Source organism: Chroicocephalus ridibundus, chromosome 6 (genome assembly GCF_963924245.1).
Source record: "Chroicocephalus ridibundus chromosome 6, bChrRid1.1, whole genome shotgun sequence".
NCBI classification, from domain to species: domain Eukaryota; kingdom Metazoa; phylum Chordata; class Aves; order Charadriiformes; family Laridae; genus Chroicocephalus; species Chroicocephalus ridibundus.
Window position 1 is genome coordinate 10,950,987 of NC_086289.1, and position 27,203 is coordinate 10,978,189.

General features: G+C 40.4%; 1 protein-coding gene across 4 annotated transcripts in view; it reads left to right on the forward strand.

Annotated features, from left to right (window-relative positions):
• Positions 1 to 1,542: 1,542 nt before the first annotated feature.
• Positions 1,543 to 27,203, forward strand: part of GPAM (glycerol-3-phosphate acyltransferase, mitochondrial) — a 34,183-nt gene continuing 8,522 nt past the window's right edge. Inside the window, exons 1-18 of one of the 4 annotated variants that reach the window (XM_063337680.1) lie at positions 1,543 to 2,117; positions 2,658 to 2,756; positions 4,132 to 4,262; positions 6,281 to 6,403; positions 9,375 to 9,448; positions 12,404 to 12,517; positions 13,777 to 13,926; positions 15,413 to 15,509; positions 16,481 to 16,617; positions 17,837 to 17,936; positions 18,662 to 18,874; positions 19,265 to 19,378; positions 21,386 to 21,471; positions 22,468 to 22,583; positions 23,295 to 23,365; positions 24,443 to 24,707; positions 25,200 to 25,342; positions 26,886 to 26,963. In XM_063337680.1, the coding sequence (XP_063193750.1) occupies positions 4,161 to 4,262; positions 6,281 to 6,403; positions 9,375 to 9,448; positions 12,404 to 12,517; positions 13,777 to 13,926; positions 15,413 to 15,509; positions 16,481 to 16,617; positions 17,837 to 17,936; positions 18,662 to 18,874; positions 19,265 to 19,378; positions 21,386 to 21,471; positions 22,468 to 22,583; positions 23,295 to 23,365; positions 24,443 to 24,707; positions 25,200 to 25,342; positions 26,886 to 26,963 (1,983 nt within the window). In that variant the 5' untranslated portion in view covers positions 1,543 to 2,117; positions 2,658 to 2,756; positions 4,132 to 4,160. Of the gene's footprint in view, positions 2,118 to 2,289; positions 2,499 to 2,657; positions 2,757 to 4,131; positions 4,263 to 6,280; positions 6,404 to 9,374; positions 9,449 to 12,403; positions 12,518 to 13,776; positions 13,927 to 15,412; positions 15,510 to 16,480; positions 16,618 to 17,836; positions 17,937 to 18,661; positions 18,875 to 19,264; positions 19,379 to 21,385; positions 21,472 to 22,467; positions 22,584 to 23,294; positions 23,366 to 24,442; positions 24,708 to 25,199; positions 25,343 to 26,885; positions 26,964 to 27,203 lie in introns of those variants that run through there. The other 3 variants (XM_063337682.1, XM_063337678.1, XM_063337681.1) reach the window with 3 other exon arrangements.

The following is a 27,203-nucleotide window of genomic DNA, read 5'->3' on the forward strand; positions in this document are numbered from 1 at the left end:
TAAAATTATTAGAGAACACTAATAAGAATTTAAACTGACATATGTTTCCTGTACTTTCTTAGGCTCTAGATGTAACCATCCAGTGTCATCTCTGTTATATTCAGTTTTCACGTTATGCAGTTGTTGAATCATCTCCTCCAATGTGATTTCTGAGGTCAGTTTTGCCACTTTAGTCACAGCCGTGGTTCCCTCATTGCACACGCTCTCACTCACGCAGACAGACCCATCGCAGAAGCAGTGATCCGGATGCGGGCTGCAGCATTATCTTGGGCCTTTGACTACTTTTGTGATCTGCTTTTTGTGCAAAGAGAGTTACACAAACGTATGTGATGTAACACTGGATTTCACTTTTCTGAGGGGGGTTCAGAGTTTCCCCTTCCGATGCACCCAACACAAACTCCAGGCAAGCCCGAGCGCGGGACGTGGCCCTGCTGAGGGGCTGGGCCACAGGATGGGAGACAGACAACTCCTCCTCTGGCCTCCACCACTCCGCCAAGTCGATGAGATGCTCATTAGGCCAGTGAAGCTGAGATGAGGATGTAATAACTGAGATCACACAAATCTGGCGGTAGCACTGTGACTCTCAAAACCCTTATGTCTTTTCTTTCTGTATCGATGGCCTCCTGCGCCAGGCTCTGATTAGCGAAGCAGTTACAAATCCACTTAGCTGCAGTAGACCCAGATGAAAGCAGAATCTGCCCCCTCTTTCCCGCCTGACCTTCAGTAAATCAATTCAAGAGAAAGTTGATATTAAGTCAAAAGGTTCGTTGTAAAGCTGGACAGTTATGGGCTTGTATTTCAGAAGAGATTCTGGCAACGTCGCTTTTCAAAACCAAAACTTAAAAGTGGGTGTTTGGCACTATTTCAACCAACTCTCCTTCGTGAGAACTGACACACAGAACCGCTAATCAAATTTGAAATTCTTGACCCAGATGATGTGAAAACTGGGAGAATACTTCAGTATGTGAATGCGCTGTAAGAAATACAATTAGAGATTGTCCTTTATACAAAATATGATGCCCTAGAAAACGGTGCTTTGCTATACACTCTGCACAAGTGCTGCACTGTGTATTATGCTGAAATACAAACTTTTGTAAGAGTAGTACATTTCACTAGATCACATCTTATGGTATTTTTGTGATTTGAAAAGTTGATCTCTCGTGTTCCAAAGTCCACCTTGCAACAATGTAGACTATCTTTGCTTGCTAAACGGAGGAAAATTCAGATCCAAATTCTCTTCTGACCCGTAAAGTGCAGAATGCCCTTCCTAAAGTATCAGCTGTAAGAGCCCCGTGATATTCCCTGGCAGGCAGCCGGTTGTGGGAAGCAGGGTAACTCACACAGGTGTGGAGCAGTTTGGGGTTTGTCCATCAAACGTCATGCATTTTCTTTTATGTGCAAAAAGCATTTGTAATTCTTACTTAACAATTCTCATTTATAATAAATTCAACATGACGTCTAGAAGTGAGACCCCTAGAACGAGAACACCTCCTTGGTTACTTAAATTTGTAAGTGGGCTACTGTCATTAACATAAAATGATGTCATGTATTTTGTCACTTTATTCCCTTGTTGCACTGTTTTAAGTAACAGCGAAGGAGCATTCAAAGCCTGCAAAGAAGAAAACGCAGCGCTAGCCTCTCCATAGCTCTGCTAGCTCAACTTAAGCCACAGAAAGACTATCTTTAAATAGCCCAAGATTGCCAAAGCCAAAAAATACTCCCAGCCCATGTTTGTTGATATGCAGCAACCTCAATCAACATTTGCTTTTGCAGGCAGTGAAAGGCACGCTGGCACCGCGGCAAGGCCGGGCGGGCAGATCGATACCTGTCCCGAATTTTCCGCGATCGTTCTCATTTCAGCAGCGCCTCGGCTGCAGCTCGGACGGGCCGTAAACCCACATAAAACACCATTTTACACCCCCTTTCCCCGTGTTTTTCCTTCCTGGCAGCGCCGACTCGAGAGCAGAATAACCGTTAGTCGCCAGAAGGGGCGGGGGGAGGCGGTTCGGTGGTGGAAGCGGCGCTCCGAGGATGTCCCAGCCTCTGCGGTGGCCGCAGACGGTGACACCCGCCAGCGGGGACGGCCGGAGCCTCTCAGGGGACGGGCACCGCAGCGGGTGCGCCGGGGCGGGAGGGCAGCGGCGGGGCCCCGGGCCTGCAGCGAGGGCCGGGCGGGAGGCGGCGGGCCCGCACCATGGCGACGGGCGCTCAGGAAGTCGCGTCAGGCCCGGCGCCGGCGGGCGGGCAGCAGGGGGGCAGCGGTGCGGGCAGGGTCCGGCGGGCAGCGGGAGGCGGGCGCGGCGGTGCTGCCCCCGGCGGCGGGGCAGGGCAGGGCAGGCCGAGGGGCTGCCGCGTGGCGGGAGGGGGCGGGCCGCGGCCGGCGGAGCCGGGGCGTGTGGGGCTGCGCGGCGGCGGAGCGGGCGGCCCGGGCGCCGAGTGGCTTCTGAGGGGAGAGCGGTGGCCTCGGCCGTCCCCGTGGCTGCCGTGGAGCCGGGCAGGTGGGCAGCGGGGAAGCTCGGCGGCCGTGCCCGCTGGGGGCTCCGGGCCCGGCGGTGGGCGCCCGCCCCTGGGGCCGGCCCCTTGGAGCGGCGCCGGCAGTGCCCGGGGAGGCTCCGCACCCGATCCCGGCGCTCAGCCCTCGTGTTTTTTATTTATAGCAGATCGTGTGTGCCCGCGGGTTCCCGGCCCCGGAGGATGGCGTGTCCCGGCAGGGTGACGGCCTGAGCGGGCGCTCGGGAGGGCAGGTTCCGTCAGAGGTACGTACGGAGTTGGTGTTGCTCGAGCAGGCTTTTAATTGCGTATTTTTTTTAAAGTTCATCTTTTATGTGTGCCGGTGCAGCCAAGGTCACCTTGAGCACAAATTGCAGGACGCGTTTCGCTTTCACCGTTTAGGTGTTCGTGAGCCTTTCTCGTGTATTTAGTGGGTGGTTTAGATACTAATTTGCATCAGTACAAATAAAAAAAGAAAAGGCAAATTGAGCCTAAGAGCCAGCAAAGAATAAAGGACAACTTAGGTGCTTAGGCTGTGCAAAGACAAGTATGTGCGTGGCTACACGAGCTCCAGCTGGTGCGTGGCGGTGTCCACAGAGGTTTGTGTCTGCTCAGGGAGGACGGTAAGAAAGACAAAATGTTGGACTAAAGTTTTAGGCCTCGCTTTCCCAAATTTAGCGTATAGGGTGGGAACAGTCTCATTCCCGCATGGCTGAAAGCTTGGCCGTAATGTAAGTTTCTTTGCGGTGACAGATGGAAGAGGCGGTATTGCCTCTTTACAGCTTCTCTAGAGGAAAATGCTGGGATTCCTGTTTCGATGGGTCTCCATAACAAAGCAATTTAATTTGTAGTGTTTTGCAGATACCCCATACAGCGCTAAGTTGTTTTGCTATGTTTAGCCTGCTTTCTTTTTTCTTTGGCCAAGGGAGAATTATTTACTGTGCTTATTACATGAACTGTAAAACTTCTATTTTAAAATAACAGTGCAAGTTTAGACTTCTCCACTGCTTTTTAATCCCACAAGCCGATGATGTCATTTATGTCAGCAGCACGTTCAGATTTAGGGGTGTAATTTTGTATAGAGCACTCTTTCCTCCAAGGAGTTTGCAAACTGGTTTGACTACAGCTGGATCAGACACATAAAAAAATTCTGTGAGATAGGATTGGGAGAGAACATTAATGAACTTTTTTTGTAGATAATAGGTGTCCTTGAGAAGCAAATGATGAAAGAGTGAGGTCGTGTAGTGCAAGAGAATAGTAAACTTTTGAAAGTGGCTGAAATGTGTATCCTTGTGGCTGAATGGTTTAAACCATGCGGTGAAGAACAGTGGAAAAGCATAAAGCGACTGTACTGACCTGAATGGGAAGAAGAGCAGGGAGAGAAAAACATGCCGGTAGCTGATCAGTATGGTGCGTTTATGGAAATTGAATGTGCTGGAGTCTCTTTTTAATCATATTAAAATCATCCTGATTTCTGACTGTGATGAAACTTCTTCAGAACCTAACTTTTACTGAAGGGTGAAGAAGTACCAGTTTGCTAATTTGTTGCTGGATACCCATCACTGAAATTACGCATGTGTGTATGTGTTTCTGCATATGTGTCTGCATATATATGTGTGTATGTATGTTATTATTTTGCAGCTTCTGATCTTCAGTTCAACTAGTGTGTCATGGATGAAACTGCTTTGTCCCTTGGAGCAATAGATGTTTCCTATTTGTCCGCCTCAGCAGAGTGCAGTATAAGTAGATGTAAGCATTCCAGTGAAGAATGGGTAAGTAAAAATTGTGAATCTTACGGGCCGTTTTTATCTTATTTTTTCTTCACGTCACAGGTGGACATTTTATTTATTATTATAAAGAATGAAGATAAGGCATCACCTCTCTCATGCATGATGCAAGTTTGGTTTTAATTTAACTTGAAATGTAAGGAGGAACCAACAGTTCATTGCTGTGCCAAAGGCTAATGTTGCTAGAAAAGAAAAGCCCTATTCAAACCTTATTGATAGTCTTACAGTCTTCTGGTATGAATTTACTAATCATTTTATATAGCAGTAAATGTGCAGAATCCCGTTCTGGAGTAGACTGAGGTCAAACAGAAAGACAAATAGAAAGCTCGTTGCTATTCTGAAGGATGTAGTTTGAAATGCACAAGTGAAAAGGACCGTGAAGCTGAAGATGCACAGTCATGTATCCGTCATAGCTGGAGCTTTTCATGCAATACAGGAGGCAGAGAAAATTTGGTGGATATAAATAAGGAACCTATTAAAAGACTGTGTTCTCTATTGAGCGAGTCTTGGGATTTGGAGGAGAGAAAGGGGGCAGTGAGCAGGGAGCGCTGGGTGGAGCAAAAAGAGCCACATGGGGACCAGGCTGTACTGGCTGGTTTAGAAGCATAGGTCAGGAGGAATTAGACACTGCTGTGCAGAGGAGGAGTTTGAACTTGATACAGAAGAGTTGGAGCCGTGGTCAGAGTTGAGGGAAAGGACAGATGTCCTGGCAGCTGGGTTTTTCATGTAGCTAGATGTAAGTTACATGGGACAGCAAGCTGCGGTTACCAAGAGATCTGTGAAAGAGTGGGGTTAAAAGCAAGAGAGACAAAAGAGATCGGAAGGAGGTTCTGTAAGAAAGTGGTGGTGAACTCAATCAGGGCTTGGAGGCGAGCAGAAGGAAGACAATATCGTTAGAAAGTTGGTTAATTTTGGAGTTAACATTACAGAAGCTGATAGGGAAAGGATTGGGCCAGGCTGAGCATCTTGAGGCTTGTTTATTTCGGATGGAAGACTTAGCCCTGGAATAATTGCCAATTCATACCGCTTGCCAAATGTGATATATGCACATTTTAGTTTTTAGGCATCTTCAGCATTGCTTTTGACTTTCTGGTTGTTTCTTCCTGGGCTGGCTTTCTAGCTGAGTATGTGGTGATCTGTATTTGTGTTTTCCAGCCCTTATGCCACTTTAAGGTATTGGGTCTATCCTGCTTCTCTTCCACTTAAATATTCTATTTTAAACATTTTGATTTTGTTTTGGTTTGTTTCCGTAACTTCCCTTTTATTAGAAACTTAGAATATATGGTTCAGAAAATGGCAATCCAGTGCTCACTCTCAGGCAAGCAGTAACTCAGTAGACTTTAATGGGAACATTCAATGTCTTTTTAAAAATGGTAGTTAAGTATATTTTCTTCATGTCCTAACATAGAGACGTGTTCTGTGAAAGCAGTTACTTTGGCTTTTTTGGTTCTGTAATCTTCAGAAAGACAGCATAGCATTGGCAAAGGCACAGCGGTTACTTTTTCATACCACTTTGCATGAAACTGCTGAATAAGAGCCTACAGTGTCAACAGAGTTAATATTTTGCGTACAGTCAGTGTTCTTGCAATTTTACAGGCTGATGTCCAGTTAAAGCTTAAAATACATTGCTCGTTTTATAAGCACCCTTACGTTATTGAGAGTGTAATTTACTATTAATTCCTTCCACTTTTCTGGGCTGTCAGTTTCCTTGCTGTTTCTTATTAAAGCTATTTATTTATGAATTTAGTAGGTCAGCAAATGTTGTAGTGCAAGATACATAAGTACAGAACTGTGATTTTGCTTTTATTTTTTAAAATCACGTCATCTGGAGATAATATAATTTATTTTAGAAAAATCTTGGAAAAAAGTGTGTTTGTTTAATGTAATTTGGGGGATAATTTTTTATTTTCTTTTAATCTGGCAACTCCTCTTACTCAAAGATTTTGCTTACCCAGTAGAACATATATTTCTGGATACTTACGCAGTTGTCTTTTGTCCTGCAGGGAGAGTGTAACTCTAGGCCCACTCTCTTCCGATCCGCTACTTTAAAATGGAAAGAGACTCTGTTGAGCAGAAAAAGGCCGTTTGTGGGACGATGTTGCTACGTATGCACTCCCCAGAGCCGGGTAAGAAGATTACAGACTGGATTATGTTTGACAATAATGCATAGTTGCAGCGTAATGAAGTTTCAGTAGTTTTCTTACTTTCAGAATTAAGGTCACAGTGTTCTTATTTCATAAAGGAATATAGTTTTTCACCTTTGTTTGTGCTTATATTTTCTTTGTCGTGGAATTAATGGATGACACAGACCTATTGTGATGCTTTGTCCCCCGCTTTTCAGTGCAGACTTAGTCCTTGCACAAAACTCTCTAGCACCACGAAATTGTATGGAAAAAAAAAATCTGCTCTGCTACATTAATAATGGGAATTTGGTGCATATGAAAGTGTTAAGACTTACTTTTAGGACATGTAATTCTCTGTCCACAGAATAAGTACAGTTTTGAAAATAAGCAACATGCTTCCCTTCAAACTTGAAGAGTTCAGTCCTGTGCTTGAGAAGACAGGTTGGTTTTCTACCCCTGGCTGATTCCTGGCTTCACAGCCCAGCCTGAAAACAAGGAATGCCAGTTAGGATAGGGGAGATCGTTGTCTGCTGGGAACAGCGTCAAGATGGTGGCTCTAGAGGGGCTGCACAAGCTGATTTAAAATGTCACCTTTATTGAACTGTTTTGGGCAGGCTTTCCGTAAGCTGAAGATGCAAAATGCTGATATGGTATAATATAGTTTGCAACCAGTTCATCACATAATTTGACTATGTGTACCCCATGGGCTTTAAATTGCACTCAGCTACTGAGCTCCAGGATTGGCTGGACTAGAGTTAAAATTTGCTTGTTTCTTTGGCTAAGGAGTTGTTATTTCACTCTGTTCCTACGCCAGAATAGAAAATTGTAGCAATGACATACAAATGTGGGATAAAAATCCAAATGTCCTGTGAAGGCTATATAAGATATGGGCAACAAGACAACCAATTAGATAAACTGAAACTACTTCTAACAGACACTTAAGTGTTTTGACTTCTAAAACGTTGTGTAGGAATCCTCAACTTGGGCCTTTATATGTTTAGTAATTAGGCTGTTCCTCTTAAGTTGGGAATTACACTTTAGGAACTAAAATCTTGTTCTGTATTTTGTCCACTTAGTAAGGAATTAATTACCTGTCCAGAGATCCCACTTACGAAAGGGGCATGACCTGATTAAGTTCTTTATTTCCTTCTGCCACAGAAGAAAGTACTCCTTGCAGCAAATGATAACAAACCAGACCCTCTCATTAGACTCTAGATGTTTCACTTTTGTTGCGCTACCTGTTTTGTTAATTCTCTTAAAGAAAAGGGATGTATGAGGAAGACAGAATTCCTTAAGTGTGTTGGCCAGACTAACACCTTGCTGGTGCAGGGAGTGGGAAGTCTTCCTTCTCCCTCTTCTGTTCCTTCCTGCTTTCCTGGGGGCTGATCAAGTTCACTAACCAAGCAGAAAACTACCTGCTTTATTTATTCATTTAGTCTGGCTGTCTTAGTTTTCTACCTTTCCTGAATGAAGTTGGCTCGTTGAGGGGTGTGATGAATGCTAGGGGTGGTGTCAGTGATGAGGTGGGGGACAGTACTGGGAAAGGGTAGGATGTGGTGGTGGGACCTGGGCTTCTCTCTCGCAGCGGCAGGGAGATGCTGTATCAGCTCACTTGGTTTCACAGAGCCACATCTTGACATAGGGTCATGGAAAAGTTAAATAAGGAAAAACTAACGTGTGACATTACAGCTGGAGGTTGAATTTCACAGGGCGAGGTTATAACCTAGCAGTTAGAGCACTGGGGTGGACTTGGGTGTTCAGTGGTACTTAACTTTGTTGCTGATTTTGTTGGGAGACCAAGAACAATTCATTTCAATTCTCTTTGCCAGAACATTTCATCTACAAAAAATTACCAGTGAATAGTCAAAGAAATTAGTATTACCTTGAGGTTTCCTCTTAAGGGCCTGGAGCAACAATTTGTTGATTGTATGTACTACACAGCTGCGTTTTAGCATGGTGCAAAAGACTGTGTGTTCCTACCGTAGCACATAATTTCTACCTGATTTTCAAATGACGTAAGACACTCATATATTTTAATTTGTGGCAAGTGGTGTGTCCTAAACAAAATACAAAAAAAAGAGGCTCTTATCTGACGCCTATTGCAGAATTGGTAGTGAGGCTATTCTGCAGCTACGCTGTTGCTGGTAACCATCTTTCTCCTTTGCTGTCCTGTTTTTGCCCTTCTTGATGTGCACAGTCCCAGTGGTTTTAGCTGTAATTCACGGTTGGCATGGTACCAATTTTATAATTAAATATTATTTGGGCAGAGAGAAACCAGCCTCTCGGTCAAAGTACTCACTTGGAATATGGACGATTAAAGTTTAGGTCTTCCTGCCAGGGAATATTTGTTTATGCAAAGTGGAACTGCTCCCAAACTCATCCCAGAATGCTTAATAGCCTGGCATGTAGAGTCTGTACCGGGGGTGTACGAGTCTGGATTGAGTTTGTTGTTCAGGCTGAGCAGGGATGTGTAGATTCGCCATCTAACCATGGATGGGTGTCCTGACCCTTGGGCTGCCGTTGCGTGACGTGTGATCTGCTGGCAAACTGGATATCGCGGGCTGAGCGTCAAAAGGCTCTTGATTATACTAATGCTGAATGTGGCTTAACAAAGTTCTGTCTCAAAGTTGCATTCTATATTATGACAAGTCCTGGTTTATATTACATCAGAATAGGATAAAATATTCTGGCTTGAAGAATTCAACCAATACAACCATTTCTGCATGCAGTAATGCCTAGAGAATACTTTCAAAGCATGGGAGTTGGGAATAGTGACTTGACAATTTCCGTTTTCATTTCAGAAGGGTTTGTGTGTACTTTATAAGCAAGTTCAGCACTTCTCTGCTTTGGCTTTTGTTTATAATAGAGGTGAAAAACATTGCATTATCTTAAATGTTACAATGAATGAAAAGACACAACTATTCTTATGTAAAAAAGTAATCCAGCAATCTTTTCTTTTTTCTTGGTTTTACAGGATAACTTCTTCAATGCTAGTATTCCTTCTTTGGGTCTACGTAACGTCATATATATCAATGAAACGCATACGAGGTAATGTAGCAAGTCTTTCTTTTGCATTTAAAATTCAATGTGTTCTGATCTTATGTCAGGGAAACGTCTAGGATAGTCCGGACTGAGTGAATATGTATTGCTGTCCTAAAACGCAGGGATTCTGTGATTCTAAATGCAGGAATTGATGCTGACTTCAGGAAAGTAATGGACTTGTTAAATCCGGCTGTGTGTACTTGGGAGCTGGGCAAAGTCTTTTGGGGTTATAGGCAAGGAGTGGAAGGGTCGAACTTGTTTCACAAAAAGCAGAGCATGTTTAATTCCTTTCTCCTTTACTGCAAACGGCAGCATCCATAGCATAATGCTGAGAGGAGCTGTTTTATTCCCATACTTAAGAATGACTTCAGGCTGCATTTTAATTTACTGAGCAGATCTGGCTTACAATTTAGGCATTTACTATTATCACTAATGACAATTAAATCTGAACATGTCTTGCTAGACTCTCTTTCCTCTACCTCTGTGGCAGAGTGCAGCTCCTGAAGGATGGTATTTGTGACCTAAAAATGATGATGTATCTTTGTGCTATTGGAAATATATCTTGTGTTCTGGGATGAAGACTCTGGAAGTACACAAAAATCTTTATTCTGTTCTTTGGAAAGTTAATAATGCTTGCTAAGGTCTTTACAGTAATCATTAGCATAAGCAGATCCTGCAGTGTTTGTTGTAGAGTCAGAGCAAACAAAGAGAGGCCAGCAGCCTGAAAGAAATGAGCCAAAGTGTCTGAGTGTAAGAAAGGCAGCATTGTGCTGTGCTTGAGAGGGAGGAAGCTAATGTTAGAGGCTGTTCTTTCTTCAATTTGAATTAATTATGCTTTTTTAGGAGTTGAGCTTGTAGTTTAGAATACAGAAAAATAACAGAAATAGAGTTTAATTTTAACCTTTTTTAAAAAAATTAGTTTCAAAAGTCTCAATGCTTGAATGGTTTTGAATGGTCAGAGTTACTTAAATGAGAAATATAAGGGCAACAAAATATGGGTTAATGAATTATTCTGAAATAAAATGCCTTTAGCTCAGAATGTCATTATAGTCTGAAAATTGACAATTTTAATGAAGTTCTGAGGTCCCATGGGGTTACACAGTCACAGTTTCTTGGCCTTAGAAAGCAAGAGGGATTCTCTTTAACTGTTAGCATACTGTACCTGGTTTGAGACGTTACCACAGCCTTTTTCTGAGGTGTGAATGTGTCAGTTTTATAATATATCTTGACTGGGTCTATTCTGTGTGGTTTTTGTCTGCTGTCTTTGGTACACAATTAGAAAACATATCTTTTTTTAATTATATTACGTCATATCTAAGCTGTAAAACGAATGTAGAAGCATTTATACTTTGACAGATCCCTGCAATAACTGTATGCTGTTGCGATGATACATTTGTAGTTACCAAAACTGTTGTCAGAAAGAAGCACATCTTCTTAACTTTGCTTTTTAGAAAAATCAATAAGGCTCTCAAACTTCAATGGGAAGGGGAAAATGGAAAAACAATTAAAACAGAGTCACCAGTCTACTTCCCTGACAGCACAAATAGCAAAATTCTTTATCCTTCGAGACGGTCTGAATATTTGTATAACTGCTACGTGTCAGACTGTACTGATGGGTTGTGTATGTGCGCTCCTCTTAATTACAGTGCGAGTGGCCAGTGCGCTCAGGTGGTTTGGCCTTTTACAGTCTAAAAGTTCCATCTCGTCTTTCCTAACCGGTTTTAACGCATGTATAAATTTACTGAAATGGGGCAGGGAGGTTTAGCAGCCAACATGAGTAACTCCAGTGACAACCAGGAGTGAGACCTTGGCAGCACTCCAGCATGGAAACCAACATGAGTATTGCCACCTGTGGTTTGGTTTGGGATATTTGCTGGAGCATCAGCGATACATCGCGTGGCAGTCCTTAGATAGGTTTTTTGTATAATACTGAATGCTCAGATCTTAGGAATGGACAGAATTTAGTTTCTTCCAGCTGTTAGTTCTCCCTCATCACATCAGCTCTGCTGTTCGGAGGTCCCAGCTGTGTTTGATTTGTGGAGTGACCCACAAGTGGTGGCTTGTCCATTCCTGGCCTTGTGAGTGAGGGTGGTCAGGAGAGAAAATAGTAATGAATATTCACTGCTGGGGCTGGATTTTACCCCTTCCTATGTCACATGCAGCTTCTGTGGTGTTAGGAAAACTGTTCAAAATTATATTTTCACCGACGATTGCTGCTGATGATCCAGAGAGTAGAGGACAGGGTTAATTTAAAAGGCAGCGACTGGCCACATAAGCTAAGATGCCTTACTTAAATGCTTGAATGTGTAGAGAGATTTACTGATTATTTAGTGGTTCTACTTCTGTTAAAACTTTGCAAGGAGAAGGTACATAGGAGGCACATAGGACTGCGCGTTTAAAAGCACTGGAAAGGAAGAAAAGATTACCAAGAAACTGTTTTTAGCGTCAGTGGCTAATGCAAACATATTTTCAAAAGTGCCTGTGAGAGTTTACCCTGCGCATACGATGTGAGCAGCCTTCCATGAGGGCTCAGTGTTTCCTGAAGAAGTTGACAAACCTCTCAGCTGGGCATTTACATTCCTCAGTGGAAGGTCACTGAATCAGAAATGGGCACTACATCTTTCCTCCTCCTTGAGCTGGGGACTCGGTTCCAGTGGACAGACAAAATGTATGTGCTGGTTTGTAGCTACTTAACCTGTGATGCTATGGATGTTTTAAGGCCAGTATGACCCTGAAGTGAAGTAATGCAGACCTCAGTTGTCTCAGATATTTTTTGCTACACATCAGTTATTTCATCCGTAATGTTAACATGTTGACAATTTACTAGAAGATACAGAAGCTTTTAGACAGCCCTTCATAAAATTTTACTTACTTTTGCTTCTTAATTATATTTTTAAAATTTTTTTTTTGGCAATGAAATATTTTGAGGGTCACGCTCAAATACCCTTCATATATTTCTAGGTACCGAGGGTGGCTTGCAAGACGCCTTTGTTATGTCCTTTTTGTGCAAGAGAGGGATGTTCATAAGGGTATGTTTGCCAAGAATCTGACGGAAAATGTGCTGAATAACAGCAGGTAAGATAATGAAAAACAAACTATTTTTTATATGACTGATACATTATATTATAGTTTTTATATGATTATTATAATATGATTGAAGAATTTGGAAACAGCAGGTTTTGGAAATCAGGCTATTTAAAATACTAAAAGATACCGTATCTTCAGCACAGCCCTTCAGGACTGTAGCATGCAGTGTGTGAATAATAAAAGAGGAGAGATGAAGAATTACAAATCTCTAAATGAATTATGCATAGTGCGTGGACAGCAGACAGTACACAGAAAAATAAATTGCTACATGGGAACTCTTCACACGTTTGTTTATCTAATTCATGTAAATCATTACCACTAAAGTCATACTGCAGTCATCAGAAACTGTCGGTGTTTCAGAAATGTAAGGAAAGCAGCATTTCAGAGTACCCTGAGCGTACACTGAGAGTGTGAGGCAAACTGGAAAAGGGCTACAGCATGAAATACCCACCATTTACTTTGTGGAGCTTGTTTTCTGTTTGATATACTGCATTTTAAAATGACACGTTGAGCCCCTGTTGAGCTATTAAGGTATCAGTTTTCCCTGGACACAAAGAAATTCAACCGCATGCCCACCCCTTGAGTTTACTTTTGTCAGAGGCCACGCACTGCCTACATTAACATTCCTAACTCTCCTGAAATTTTAATCTTTGAGTCCCATTTGAAGATGATTGTGTCGCTTTTGAAAAGCGAAGCAGACTGAGTTGTGCCACAGTTACGGTGTGTTAAACCACTTAATCTCTCTTAGTTATGCTTTAAATGGGGAAAATAGCCCTTACAAAATTTAGTTACACTTTGTAAAGGTGAGAATTCAAGGGGGAATACACTGTAGAAGTGCAAAATAGCAACTGCATAAATCTGTTTAATGAGGTAAGTGAAATTGCTATGGCAGGAAAAAGAAAATAGTAACAAAAAGGAGATTTCAGCTGTTCCTTTTGCATTATTGACCGTATTAACCATTTCTGAAAATTGGTGATCACTTAGTATCAGTACCTGTGAGCTACGTGTATACTGTTTATATGGTCAACTTTCAGTGCATTCATCCATCATCCAGCTATTTAATCAGAGCTTAGAAGACTAGTGAATTAAATTTAATGCATTTGGAGTACAAAATACTTGAGCGCATGTTCTTTTATGCCCGCAGGTTACTCCTATAGTAATAGATAGCTCATTCCCAGCAGTTGTCGTCTGTGTCTTGAACACTTCTGCTGTGGGACTTTTTCATAAGTTTTACTTTTTAATGTTAGAGTCCAGAAGGCCATTGTAGATGAAGCTTCTGAACCAAGTGTTCCGGGTAGTTTTGCTCAGACGGATCCTAAAGCTATCAACAAAGTGAAGAAAAAAGCTAGGAAAATTCTCCAAGAAATGGTAGCAAATGTGTCACCTGCTTTAATCAGGTAAGAAAAATGTCTCATCGGTATTGTCAATGGGTAGAAGAATGGCCAAGATCTCTATCTGTTATACCAGCAGAGCTTGTAACACATTATTCATAAATAATCAATAATTATTCTAAAAAATAAGAGGACATTAATAAAAATCCTTTTTCTGATGCTAACTAATGAAATGGTAGTTATTCTTCATTTTGAGGTCAAGCAGAAACCCACCACCTTTTCAAGGGATAAATCTTATGTTAACATTAAATGCAGACGTTTATTTTTTTTTTTTCCTCCTGAAACCAGTAATGCTTAGACCAATATTAGTATCTTTTGTTGTTTCAGGCTGATACAGGTGAGAGCAGCTAGCTGCAGCATCTTAGACTGCGAAAGATCTTTTTTCCAGTAGCCCATTGAATATCATAAGCTGTTATAAATGTCTCAGAGAGAGTCTTATCTTAGATAAAATATTCTACTGTGGTGTTTGCTTCTGTCATGGTTTAACCTCAGCCAGCAGCTAGGACCATGCAGCCACTTACTTCCCCCAAGGCGGGATGGGGAAGAGAATCAGAAGAGTAAAAGTGAGCAAAACTTCTGGGTCGGGATGAAGACAGTTTAATAGGTAGAGCAAAAGCTGTGCGTGCAGGCGAAGCAAAACAAGGAATTCATTCACTGCTTCCCATCGGCAGGCAGGTGTTCAGCCATCCCCAGGAAAGCAGGGCGTAATGGTTTCTTGGGAAGACAAACACCATAACTCTGAGCATCCCCCTCTTCCTTCTTTTCCCCCAGCTTTATGTACTGAGCATGACGCCACATGGCATGGAATATCTCTTTGGTCAGTTGGTGTCACTGTCCCAGCCGTGTCCCCTCCCAACTTTTTGTGTGCTCCCAGCCTACACCCCGGCAGGGTGGTATGAGGAGCAGAAAAGGCCTTGACTGCTTAGCAATAGCCAAAAACATTAGTGCGCTATCATCAGCATTCTCATCCCAAACCCAAAACATAGCACTACACCAGCTGCTAGTAAGAAAGTCAACTCCATGCCAGCCGAAACCACGATAACTACTAAGGATTAATATGTATCTGTCATGTTCCTAGTGCCCTTCACCAACTTCAGTGATGCAAACCCCATATTTTTTGTAACTCCATTACGTTCTCCCACAAGACCAGAACTACACTGTCACCTAACATGTCACCTAAGTAGCTTAATTATCATTGATCATAGGACCTCCATTAACTTGGCCCATATGTAATGTGGTCTCTGCCCTTTGAACAGCCTTCACCGAGGTTGACACTAACAAGTTTTGTGTCATAATTGCAGGAGGCTGAAATGTGGTTAGTAACCATGGCTTTGCTGGTAGGCAAAAACTTGTTAAGCAATTGGGTTTTATAACAATTTTGTTTGCCTGTAAAGTAATCAGATTTTATGGCTTTGCCTTTAGTCATATAGAAGTGGTATAAACCAGGCAGAAACAAATGAAACTTTGGGATTTGTGTTTTTCCTTCCTTCAGGTTGACTGGCTGGGTGTTACTGAAGTTGTTTAACAGCTTTTTCTGGAATATTCAGATCCACAGAGGTCAAATAGAAATGGTCAAAGCAGCAACAGAGGTAAGGGAGGGTGGGAAAGAATCTAGTAAGGCAGAATTTCTGATGTAGTTTCTAGTAATGTTTACAGTACTTTCTCTTTTTAGGAGAGCTCTGCTAAGTCTTTATGATATCAGATTGTAGATAGAACTGTCTCATATCTGTGAAATGGTGTTTTTAATGAAATATAAAGCTACTTGAGTTGTGTAACCTAAAATGTGAACTCTGATTTTACCTTTGTTTCAGGATCAAATTTTAACTATCAGGCTGAATGATTATCTCAGATAACCTGCATCCAGTATGATTTCTCTTTTTGTGCTGAGGCAGCCAGTAATAAATTAGTTGGCCTATTTAGGATTTTTCACTCTTAATTTGCAATGAAAATCTTTAAGAAGTAAACTTTTCCTGCTTCTTACTAGCAATCTGTTCCCAGTCCTTCGATATTTATTGAAATTGAGCAAAATAACTCCTAAATTCTACCATTTTCTTTACACTCAAAGGAATTGATTCTTTTTGCAGGGTTTACCTTAGAAAGATGGATCAGGTAAAACAAACAAAAAAGGTTCCTGATATTTTCTGTTATCTTTTGATTACAGTGTTTGGGAACCCCACTATTTATAGGTCTTTGCTGATATCTAGTAGAAAGAAATAGAAGTGCTTTGGTGACATTGATGATTTGGACACATCCCTTTGTTTGCTAGTTGTCTCAATGCTGTGAGTCTGAAGAAACTGGGAATATTAATCATTGTTAATGTAATGCATGCCACTAAAACCGACAGTCCATGAAAATTAAGAAGTACAGTTGACTAAAATGTTCTCGTTGTCACAGCTGAACGAAAACCAGAAGTAAACAAACGGATGATGGTAACTGGAGAATACCATCAGTTCTGATAATATGATGCTAGCTATCTCAATGATGGATTTTAGAAAAGGAGTAATATACCACATTTCTTACCAATCATCATCTCTTTTTTTTCCTTCTCTCCCCACGATAGATGAATTTGCCTCTTATCTTCTTGCCTGTTCACAAATCCCACATTGACTACCTGCTGCTTACGTTCATTCTTTTCTGCCATAACATCAAAGCACCCTACATTGCTGCAGGGAACAATCTCAACATCCCCATCTTCAGGTAATAACCTCTTCTTACTTGAAAAAGACCGAGGTGGGGCAATCTTCAGATGACCCCAATATATCTTATGTTCCAGTGTAAGATAATCTGAGTATTATTGGGTCATCGTGTAGAACTGCTTTGGTTCCTATTGCAAGCTCAGAGAGAAAGCATAGCAAGATTCTTCTGGGACATTCTGACATAACCTAAATAGGGTAAGGAAGGATATTCCTTTCTTCTAGGAGTCTCAAAGTGGGTAGGTGACTAAGGAAAGATGAGTATGTGAAAAAGCGTTGCGAAGTTCTTCATGAAGTTTAATGAGCTGGCTAATGGGCAGCAACAGTACTGAGTGAATAGTACTTTGTGGGGAGGTGCTCCAATTTGGTCTCTGTTTAAATTATATTTCTGGTGGCTGAAGAACTTGAGGACCAAAACCAGTAGGTGCTGGTCTGTGACGATCCCACTAAGAAAGGCATTCAGACTCTATAAAGTATCAAAATGCAGTTTATTAGGGCTAGCAGTATAAAGAAAGAGAGACTATCACATGTAATCTAACATCCCTTTAGACACTGGGAATCCCAAGTTGTGCAGTGTCCAGCGGGCCTCCGATCCACACACAACACGCTGGGTAGACCTGTCTGCAGAAAGGGTTACCCCATTTTGGTCATTTGAGCTTGTGTAGAGTTTTCTTACAAGAAAACAACTCTATTCATCGTTTCTTCTGTCAAGCGAAAAGGATGTTCGCATGAGAACTGCTTGCTGCACTGTTAGATAAAGGCAAGGCCATGCAGGTGGCGTAATTGCTGGTGCTAAGTGGGAGCTGCCTGCAGGCTGCTCTCTTAAAATTAGCTGGCTGAGCTGATCCTGCTGCCAAGGGGTATGTGCAGCACGGGCACGAAGGCCATGCTGTATGTGCAGCAGACTTGCGCCAGCTCAGGTTTACTGTTAGGGGGGTCACCAACATCTCAATGTACAATGGTTTCTCAGTCAGGGTCACTGCAGAGGGTAAGTGTTCTGTCAAGGGCGTTAAATAGAGCAAGACAGTGTCGAGAAGCCTATTTCTGAAGTTAAATAGAGTAATATTTGTGTGGTCCCATCATGTGCAAATAGGGTAATACATTTTAGTCTTTGGGATTTTCAGTAATTTCGGTTCCTGTTGTGTGCTAGGAATTTTGTACTGGATATATAGAAGTTTCCTGCAAACTAAAATTAATGAGTATAATTCTTCTTTATTATGTAGCACGTTGATCCGCAAGTTAGGAGGATTTTTCATTCGACGGAAGTTAGATCAGAGTCCTGATGGTCGTAAGGATTTCCTCTACAGAGCTTTGCTCTATGTGGTACGTATGTCTTGTCTTCGTTTCTGTATGGAGCACTTCAGTCCAGTGGCAAGTGGAAAAGTGAGTTCCATCAGTCTGGGGATTTTTTTTACTGCTGTGAATTTGTCTTAGGTTTCATGCTGAAAAAAAAGGATACATTTTTGTATGAAGTCTCAAATGTGTAGAATGAGAGAGAGTGGAATGCCCGGCACCTTTGAGGATGAGCAGATTTTCACCTTGCATAATCCTTATTAAAGAAAGTGGAATTAATAGTCTCTGAATTAATGTCGAACTTTGTTTCTCTGATTTCTTTTGTGCTGGGCCATATCTACGCTGATTCTGTTAACTTAATGGAAGTCTCTGTTTATGAAGGGTTGGTGTAATCCTTTGTGCCATTCGGTGTAATAGCTGTATTTGCATCTTGGAAGATGGAATGTACTGAGGAACCAGAAGGAGAGATGTATGCAAATCGGCTAGATCAGCTGTTGCTAGAGATGCTGGTTTTGAACAAATGGCATTATATTGCCTGTATATTCGTGCAGATTCAGTTGCAGTTTGGTCTGGGTTTGTGTCAAGCATGAATTACTGCTTTTGTTTTTTTTTTTTTTTCACGAGTATTCATGCCAACTCATGATCTTCAGTGTTTTTAAAAGGAAGTGGTTGCTGACAATATATTTCAAATGTGAATTTTCCACTATAATTAGATATTTATTTTTTCCTTTTTTTCCCAATCTTTTTGTATTCAGCATATAGAAGAATTGCTGAGACAGCAGCAGTTTTTAGAAATATTCTTGGAAGGCACACGGTCTCGAAGTGGAAAGACATCTGGAGCTAGAGCAGGTCTTTTATCTGTGGTGGTGGATGCTCTTTTATCAAATGCTACTCCTGACGTCCTAATTATACCTGTGGGAATCTCTTATGATCGCATAATTGAAGGTCACTATAACAGTGAACAGCTGGTAAGAGCAACTGAACAACTTGTTTTGCCTAGGGGATTTTCTGTTTATGTGCAAGAAAATGTGTTACATAGTTAAATGATAGGCTAGGAGTCCTCTGTCACGTGTACTTGGTGTTAGCGTTGAGGAGCGTGGAGCCATGAATCGCAAATCTCTGATTGGAAGTGCTGAGGTAGGGGCGACATACTTCTAAATGCAAATTCATGACATAACAAATAGTATGTTCTAGTGGGTACCTATGGAAAACAATAGTTCTCTAGATTTACTTGAAGTTATTAGGTGTGTCAAAAGATTCAGCTTTGTTTTGTGTGCTGTTGTATGCATTTTAATTTTAAACATAACCTTTTAATTGCAAATTGGAAATAACCCAAAACAACCACCCATGTTTTCCAGGGCAAGCCTAAGAAGAATGAAAGTCTTTGGAGTATAGCTAGAGGAGTCTTCAGAATGCTGCGGAAGAATTATGGGTGTGTCAGAGTAGATTTTGCACAACCATTTTCCTTAAAAGTAAGTTGGATATTTTGAAGATCTTCTTGAAGGTTTGACATTTTTGATGTTTCAATAGCGGGGCACGTTTATTTTGATTTTTCTCTTTGTGAGTTATCATCACTAGTATTATCTGCTGAAGTCCAGTCTGTGAGACAAAAGTATTCCTGTTTTGCTGAAGACACGAGTCTCCAGACACGTTTGTGTTAAGATAGTCTCAGAGTTGATACAAAGGGTTGTGTTAGGTTTGAAATGGCGTAAGTGTTCTCCCTGGGGTTCTTTTTTGTTTTGTTTTAACAATCAATCTTTAAAATGATCCTTAAGTTTAAGTTTTAGAGGCATTTGGAGTTGAAGGAAACTGAATAGCGTTCTCCAGTATTCACCTGTCGTGAGTACTTGTTTTACACTCTTGTTGAGGAAAGGCACTCATCTCACTGGATTTTTAAAACTGCTAAGCAAATGAGAAGCTATAAAAGTATCATGGATCATATATCATAAAAGTCTGCATATTCTTTGAGTGTCATAGTTCATTATTAGTTTACAATTACTACATACACTAGTTCACCAAATACTGTTTAGTTTCTCAGGGAATGGGGTGGTGCAGTACTGGCTGCCTTCACTTTTTAATTTTTCTCTGATTTCTTTGCAGAATCTGCTAGTACTATGCTTAATTTATCTACATTTCACTAATCTGTGTTCTGCTACAGTATACCTTATTTTTAGTGTGACTTTAATAAGATTAACTACTGTAACAACAACCTACTAGAATAGTATTCAAATTAATTAGGTGTTCTTCTTTCTGCCCTACTTCTCTCAGAAAAGCAGTAGGTTGGAGAGCTTGGAGGGTTCAATTACCGCAGCATGAAATTATTGTGACCGTCTGCACTGCATTATAATTAGCGTAGTAGGAAAAGATATTAATTCACTTCCAAAGGAGAAGGCTTGGGTCACTTCCAGGCTATTCTTGGTAGGGAGTTAGCAATTGTTCTTGGATCAGTGTAAGGAAAAGAAGGTTATCTGCCCTCTTAATCTAGTGAAATGATAAGCACTCGCTGCAACCTCTGTCAAGTCTCATTTGCTCGCGTATTCATTTTCGTATTCCAGACAGATAATAAATGACATAAATTGTTTAAGTATGCCTTAACCAAGATTTGCAGAAGTGTAACTGTATTTTTAAATCGATGTAGTTATGTCACTGCAGGTTATTCTAAAGGAGAGGAGTTTTGGGGGTTAATTTTGGGCTTGTGCAGTTCTATGGCACAGGCTTAGAAGCAGAAGAGAGTGAGCCGGCTGGGAAAGTCTTTTAAGCAGCTTTCCTGGGAGGGAACTGTTTTCCTGACCAGCAGGTTAAGTGGCTCTTTAGTTTCCCACATCAGTCTTTATAGAAACTGAAGGAACACTGTGTCCTGAAAACAGAGTAATGTACATGGTAACCTGTGAAGGAGAGGTGTTTGGTTTTTGAGAAATTTGGGATTCAGGTATTCCAAACATGCCGTACCCTGCCTGCTTCCTGGGGGCTTTAGTTTTTGGAACTCTGAGGGGTCTTGCAACTGGAGTTTCTACACTGGTGTTTACCCACGGAGAATTCTCTTATCCTGGCCTTTGAGGAAAGCAGCAGCAAACACTAATTACAGTCTCCGTGTTGGTTCTGAAAGGGTATTAGACTTTGCTCTCATTCATGTTAATGAAGGCAGTTCTCATTAATTTAATCATGGAGAAGCTAGTCTCAAAGGAGTTGTTCCCAGCAGGGTGCTGACAGGGGTTATGTATTGTTTTTGTTGCAGTGTTCTTTACGAAGTATGGATTCCTTGCTGTGGAAAGTTTGCCTTTACATAAAATAAAATTGAAAGTGGATAAAATGTTGCAAACTCTTAATTTCTCTGACCTTATTACCTCTCCTTTAGTGTGAGCTAGTTTTAATCACAGTGTATTTTTGAATAATTGCCTTTTTCATATAATAGTATTATCATTTGAATGCAAGAATAAAGTGGAAAAATCTATAAAAAATAACAAGTCTTCTCTTAACAGGAATATGTAAACAGCCAAAGCCAAAAACCTGTGCCTGCTCCTCTTTCTTTGGAACAAGCTTTGTTACCAGCTATACTTCCATCAAGGTAGAAATTTTTTGGGTGTTGGGTAGAGGGAGAACAGGTTGGGGGTTGTTTGTCTTTTTAGTGTTCTGCACTGCATTGCAAGCAGTGCTTGAGCTCCCTAAAGGTAACCTAATAGTGTATAGAAAAACTAAGAACTTACAGGGTTGCAAGTCTGCAATTTATTATGAGAGTTGCATTCTGTCTGGGGAGTTCTGCTTAAATAAGCTCGAGTTGGCTTTTTCTTATTTTTTATTTTTGTGACCTCTGTGAGTTTAAATTTTATGGAATAACTTAGGGGAAAAATGACACACAATGAAAAATGAAGGATTTGTTTTGAAACCTCACAAACATTTCGGGTGGGCTTTGGTATAATCTCAAAGCATATAGGACTTGGGAGCGAGTACCCCTTGCTCAAGGAGGTGACTGTCACTCAGAAATGCAAAACTGTGCTCACGGGCTAGATCTGCATTTGTTACACAGATAAACATTTCAGTTGAGGTCTTAGCTTGACTTCTGCAAACCTGTGTGGTTCTAATAGAGATAAAGCCATTTAGGTAGGTCCATACAGGTCCTACAGGTAGGTATGTATGTCCATATGTAAAACTACTTCTAGTTGGTAGAGAGGCTGGGCTGGAAACTGCCTTTTAGGCAGGTTTGCTTACTCTACTGTTGTCCGTATTCATTGAAGGGAAAAGAGCCATGAGGTGCAAATGGTGTAATGGCAAAATCAGGGATAGCCAGTAGCACAAGCTACATGTTCTGTATTGCAATTTTTCTTTTGGTAGTCTTATCTTGGATGATTGTTTAGTGTGAAGAAATGATGTGGAAAAGTTCGTAGGCATGAAAATTTTTGTGGAGCTTGTTACACATAACATTTTTGTACCCTTACCAGACTGCATAGTGGTTTTCTGTGCTGTGGTTCAGTTAGTGTATAAAAAAAAAAAAAAAATCAGTCTAGGTTATTTTACATTTTGTAAATCTAAATGTCATACTGTGAATTTTTTATTCTGTATTCAGACCTAATGATACTGTGCATGAAGGTACAGAGGCCTCGCTGCCCAACTCCAGGGATATCACCAGTGAGCCGTTCCGAAGAGAGCTGATATCCAACTTGGCTGAGCATATTTTGTTCAGTAAGTGTTACATTATCACTATCTGCTACCTGTATTGTTTTGCTGATTGCATGAACTTGCTGTTTGGTAATATTTTTAACTTCACGAATCCCTCCATTCAGGTGGTCATTTCATGATTTCACATGCTCTCTTGACAATTCTCCATCCTTTGCCTCTCTCCCTCCCTCCTCTTCAAAGTATAATAAATTCTCTTTCTAATTAAGTTTAACCTTTTACTCTGTTTTGTTAACTTTTGTGTTCCTTGTACTGGTATACTCAAGTTGCTGTAATCTGAAGTATTTGATTGTCGTTTTGATACACTGATTTCATTTAATGAAAGAAGTTATTGCAGTGTCTTAATGGCATTTATCTAAGATCCTGCTCACGTGAACTCATCTTGCTGCGCTGACCAGTGTTGCCAGGGTTTACAGGTTTTGTGGTGTATGCTTCAGTCACTGTGTCTGTGATTTGTGGTATGAGATGCATACAGACTGGCACTTAGCTTAGTAAACATTTAAGCTTTATTCAGCCTTCTCAGTTCAAGTTACTTTAATTTGATTACTTTAATATTGTTACCATATAGACATAACACATTTTGTATTTCATTCAGAAGGTACGGTTCTGTGCCAGTATCACTATTATTTTTCTTTTTTAAATAGCGGGTACTCTTGCATTTGTAATAATGTTCTGAACTTCCCAGGTGCTTAACGAGTTTATCTTGTTTACCTCTAGCGGCTAACAAATCCTGTGCTGTGATGTCTACCCACATTGTTGCCTGTTTGCTGCTATATAGACACAGGCAGGTAAGGCTTCCATGCTGCTTAAATAGCCAAACATTGCTTTGGCCTTGTTAATTAAAAAAATAGTATGCATTCTACTATTGTATAATACTAATAAAAGAGGAAAGATGGAATTAAATTAAAGTGGATTTCAGGTAGTCTGAGAGCTAATATTTTAGTTAGTAGTGGATGCTTGAAGATAAGCCATTATTAACGGAATGATAATAAATACTCATGTGGAAATAGATTTTTATAATTCAAACTGTAGTTATGCTTTTAAAAAGAATACATTGTTTTTGTTCATTGTGTTAAGATTGTTTTTTAGATCTTAAACCCACTTGCTATTGAATATTCCAGCAACTCTTCTGTTAATTTTTAAATGAGTTTTGCTGTTCATTGGTACTAGAACATTATACCACGATGGCAAAATGATGCAAATGTTTAACTGACGTCTTGTGCATGGGGCATGGAAGAAATTTTTTTTCTCTCCTATAAATGTGCATAGCATTTTTTCTGAAATGCGTTCTGTCTCTAATCTGAAACTTGTATTGCATATAAATCAAGAACAAATTGAAAAATATTAGTGAGATATGTAATATTCCTAGTCAAGGGCAGTATCCCTATTCCCGTCAGTCCAGTCTTTCCAATTTCCTAAAATAATGGGATTAAAAGAAAATTTTACAATGTGATCTGAAGCTATTGTGACAAAAACCAAGGAAAGGAAGTGCTTGAGGAAAGGCTTTTCCTCATGCCCCCAAACAACTGAAGAGAAGTTCTACCGGTTACAATATTCCCAGATAATTGATCATTCATTTTATAGCCTAGGTAATGGAAATATGATATCTCTAACATGTTCTGAACGAACAGCTCAGGTCTCTGCAGGTTGTGAAATAAACCAAGAAGTAACCAAAAACTTGGATTTTCAAATAGCTGCGTGGCTTTAAAATACAATTGCATGTAATTCAAAACCTGTGGACTATTTCAGGAAAATCTCTGTGAAAATAAGATTTTCTAATATACGTTCTTGCTGTATACGTTTGCTATATACATTCTTCTGTGCAGAAATATTGTCTCACTCTGTGATTCTGTTTTTATTTCTAGGGAACAGATCTTTCCAGGTTGGTAGAAGATTTTTTCTCCATGAAGGAGGAGGTCTTGGCCCGTGACTTTGATTTGGGATTTTCAGGGAACTCGGATGATGTTGTCATGCATGCCATCCACTTGTTGGGGAACTGCGTAAATATCACGAACACTAGCCGAAACAATGAGTTCTTCATCACTCCCAGCACAACGATACCTGCTGTCTTTGAACTCAACTTCTACAGCAATGGAGTACTTCATGTATTCATTAAAGAGGCCATTATTGGTACGTGTTGGGGTTTACCAAGGAAAGACTTTTTTTGTGACCCATGAAAGTCAAAAGTATCTGCACAATCTCTCCCACCCCCCCTTTTTCACGTGATTTACTTATATCTATTTCTTCCCTTCCTGCTTCAGCCCATGTTTACTCTAACAAAAACAATTTTAACGTGAACTTCGTATTGCTTTGTAGAATGTTTCACTCATTTTTCTCATTATCCTTTATCTTTCTTGGAAATATTCATGCCTTGGTCACTGCCTTAGGCAACATGGCAAAACCTGTGCTTTTGTCACCGATATTTTCATGAGATTCTGTTTCAGTCTGACATTAAGTGGACACAAATGGAATAGTGGTGAATTCTGTCCTTTATTATTCAGTTGCATGTGAAACGTTTGACTGCTTTTAGGCCTAGAAAGAGACAAAACAAAATTTTTAGGTTTCCTTTACTACAAACCTCTTTGGAAAAACAAACTTTGCTTATGTTTGTTTCTGCTCTAGCCTGCAGTCTTCATGCGGTTCAGAGCAGGAGGTACAGAAATGGTAGCAATGGTGCTTCTCCCAGTTTGATTAGTCAAGAACATCTGGTCCGAAAAGCTGCCAGCTTGTGTTACTTGCTCTCTAATGAATTTACTATATCTTTGGTAAGTAATTGCATTAATCGTCCATGTTTCAAATTTTTGTTCTGCTTGTAACTGCATATGTTACTTTAAAATGAATTGATGATTTCAGTCTGGTGGTAGTGGGTATGAAGAGGTTGAATATAATTAAAAAATGGAAGATAGCATTGTTCTCATTTGCTTCAAGGAAGCATCCGAACGATTGTAGTTCCGTCAGAACAGTTCATCGAAAAGTTGTCTGATCTAAGACAACACGTGAATTAACTTGCCAGACTCCTGCACTACCTTGTTTCCTTGGCAAGGCGTGACAAAATCAATCAGTTTGGTTTCGGGGATACGTACTGATTGCACGCCTGCTGCTCCTGCAGGTCTAAGTGGGCGATGCTGGGGTGAGCCTGCAGCGTTGCTGCTGTGCCAGCTTTAGGCCTTTCCCAGGAAAGAAAAGCTGCTCACCCTCTCTCTATCAGCTTCCCACAACTTGAGGTTGGGCTTTTTATTGCCTTCTAACAGATTTTGTGTCGCTTATGTCATTAGACCATCACAACTGTATCTGCATTCTGCCCAAACTATTTAATATTTTTTTTTTTTTTTACTTAAACAAATACAAGTCTTTGAGAGTACCCAACTCATATGAGTTTGCATAGATGATTGAAGTTATGCTGGGAACTAAGGCTCCAGATTCTAAAGATATTGCTAATTTGCATAGGAGTGCAATAGTCACAGCGTGCCACACCTAGTACTTAGTGGCAATTTTAAACATGGCTTGACTCTGTTATCTGTTATGTTGAAGCTGATGTTATCTCGGTTTTCAGACATTCTCTATACTTACACTCTGTGTACTTGCAATTTTAAGTGCTAGATGGTTTTTTTCTTATATGCAGAAGTTACTTAAAATTCTCGAGATTCTTTAATTAGTTCTTAAATTGCACACATACTTGTGCCTTTTTAAATGAAGCATAAGCCAAATTTAGTAATTTTGTCCGGGCAGTAACGTAGCTCATATGGTGGGGTTCTTTAATAATTTTATCCTTCTGCTTTCAGAGCTAATAATTGAATGGTTTTTTTTTTAACTTAGAAAATATTTCCTACATGATTATGAACCATGTGAAAGAGGTTATTTTTTTTATTCAGTTTCAAAACACACAAAGGAGTTTCTTAAAAGTGTACCTTCCTTTAAATTCCAAATAATATGCTGATATGAGTCTCAATGATTTTAGTTTTATGATGATTTTATTCTAGAATTGTTAACAAACTAAAATTTAGTTAGAGGCAATTAAAAGGAGAGAATATTTAATGTGGTTTTCTACCAGCGTAGTAATGCATTTCTTGAAAAAACTTGGACAAATTCTAAATATCCTATTTCACTGTAATTTTTTTAATGTCTGCCTGTCGGTCAGGACAAACATAAGAGCGGTGCATTGGGATTATGCTGGTAAAAATTTAATAACTTGCTTAAAAGGAATAATACTACTGTATCTAAAGCATTCGTATTGAACAGGGAACTGGTGTTGCTATAATGGGTATAATGGATGTGATTTTTTCAGTGCATTTCTTTTACGTTGTGCAGCCTTGCCAGGTGATTTATCAAGTTTGCCATGAATCTGTGGAAAGGCTGATACAATATGGCATTCTTCTGGTGGCCGAGGTAAGGTGGTAGAGATACTAAATGAGTTTTGTTTCTTGTAGTTTATGCTGCTTAGTTGTGAGTCTTGTTTTAAATGTATGCTGTTACTGAAAGCTTATAACAATTTAACAAGTGCAGGACTGATGCTACTTACATTCTTACATTTATAAGCATCAGACATTTGGGTATAGTCACCTGTGGTGCTATGAATGACTCTTGTGTGTAATTTCCTTGTACCATTGAACCTACCAAGGAAGACAC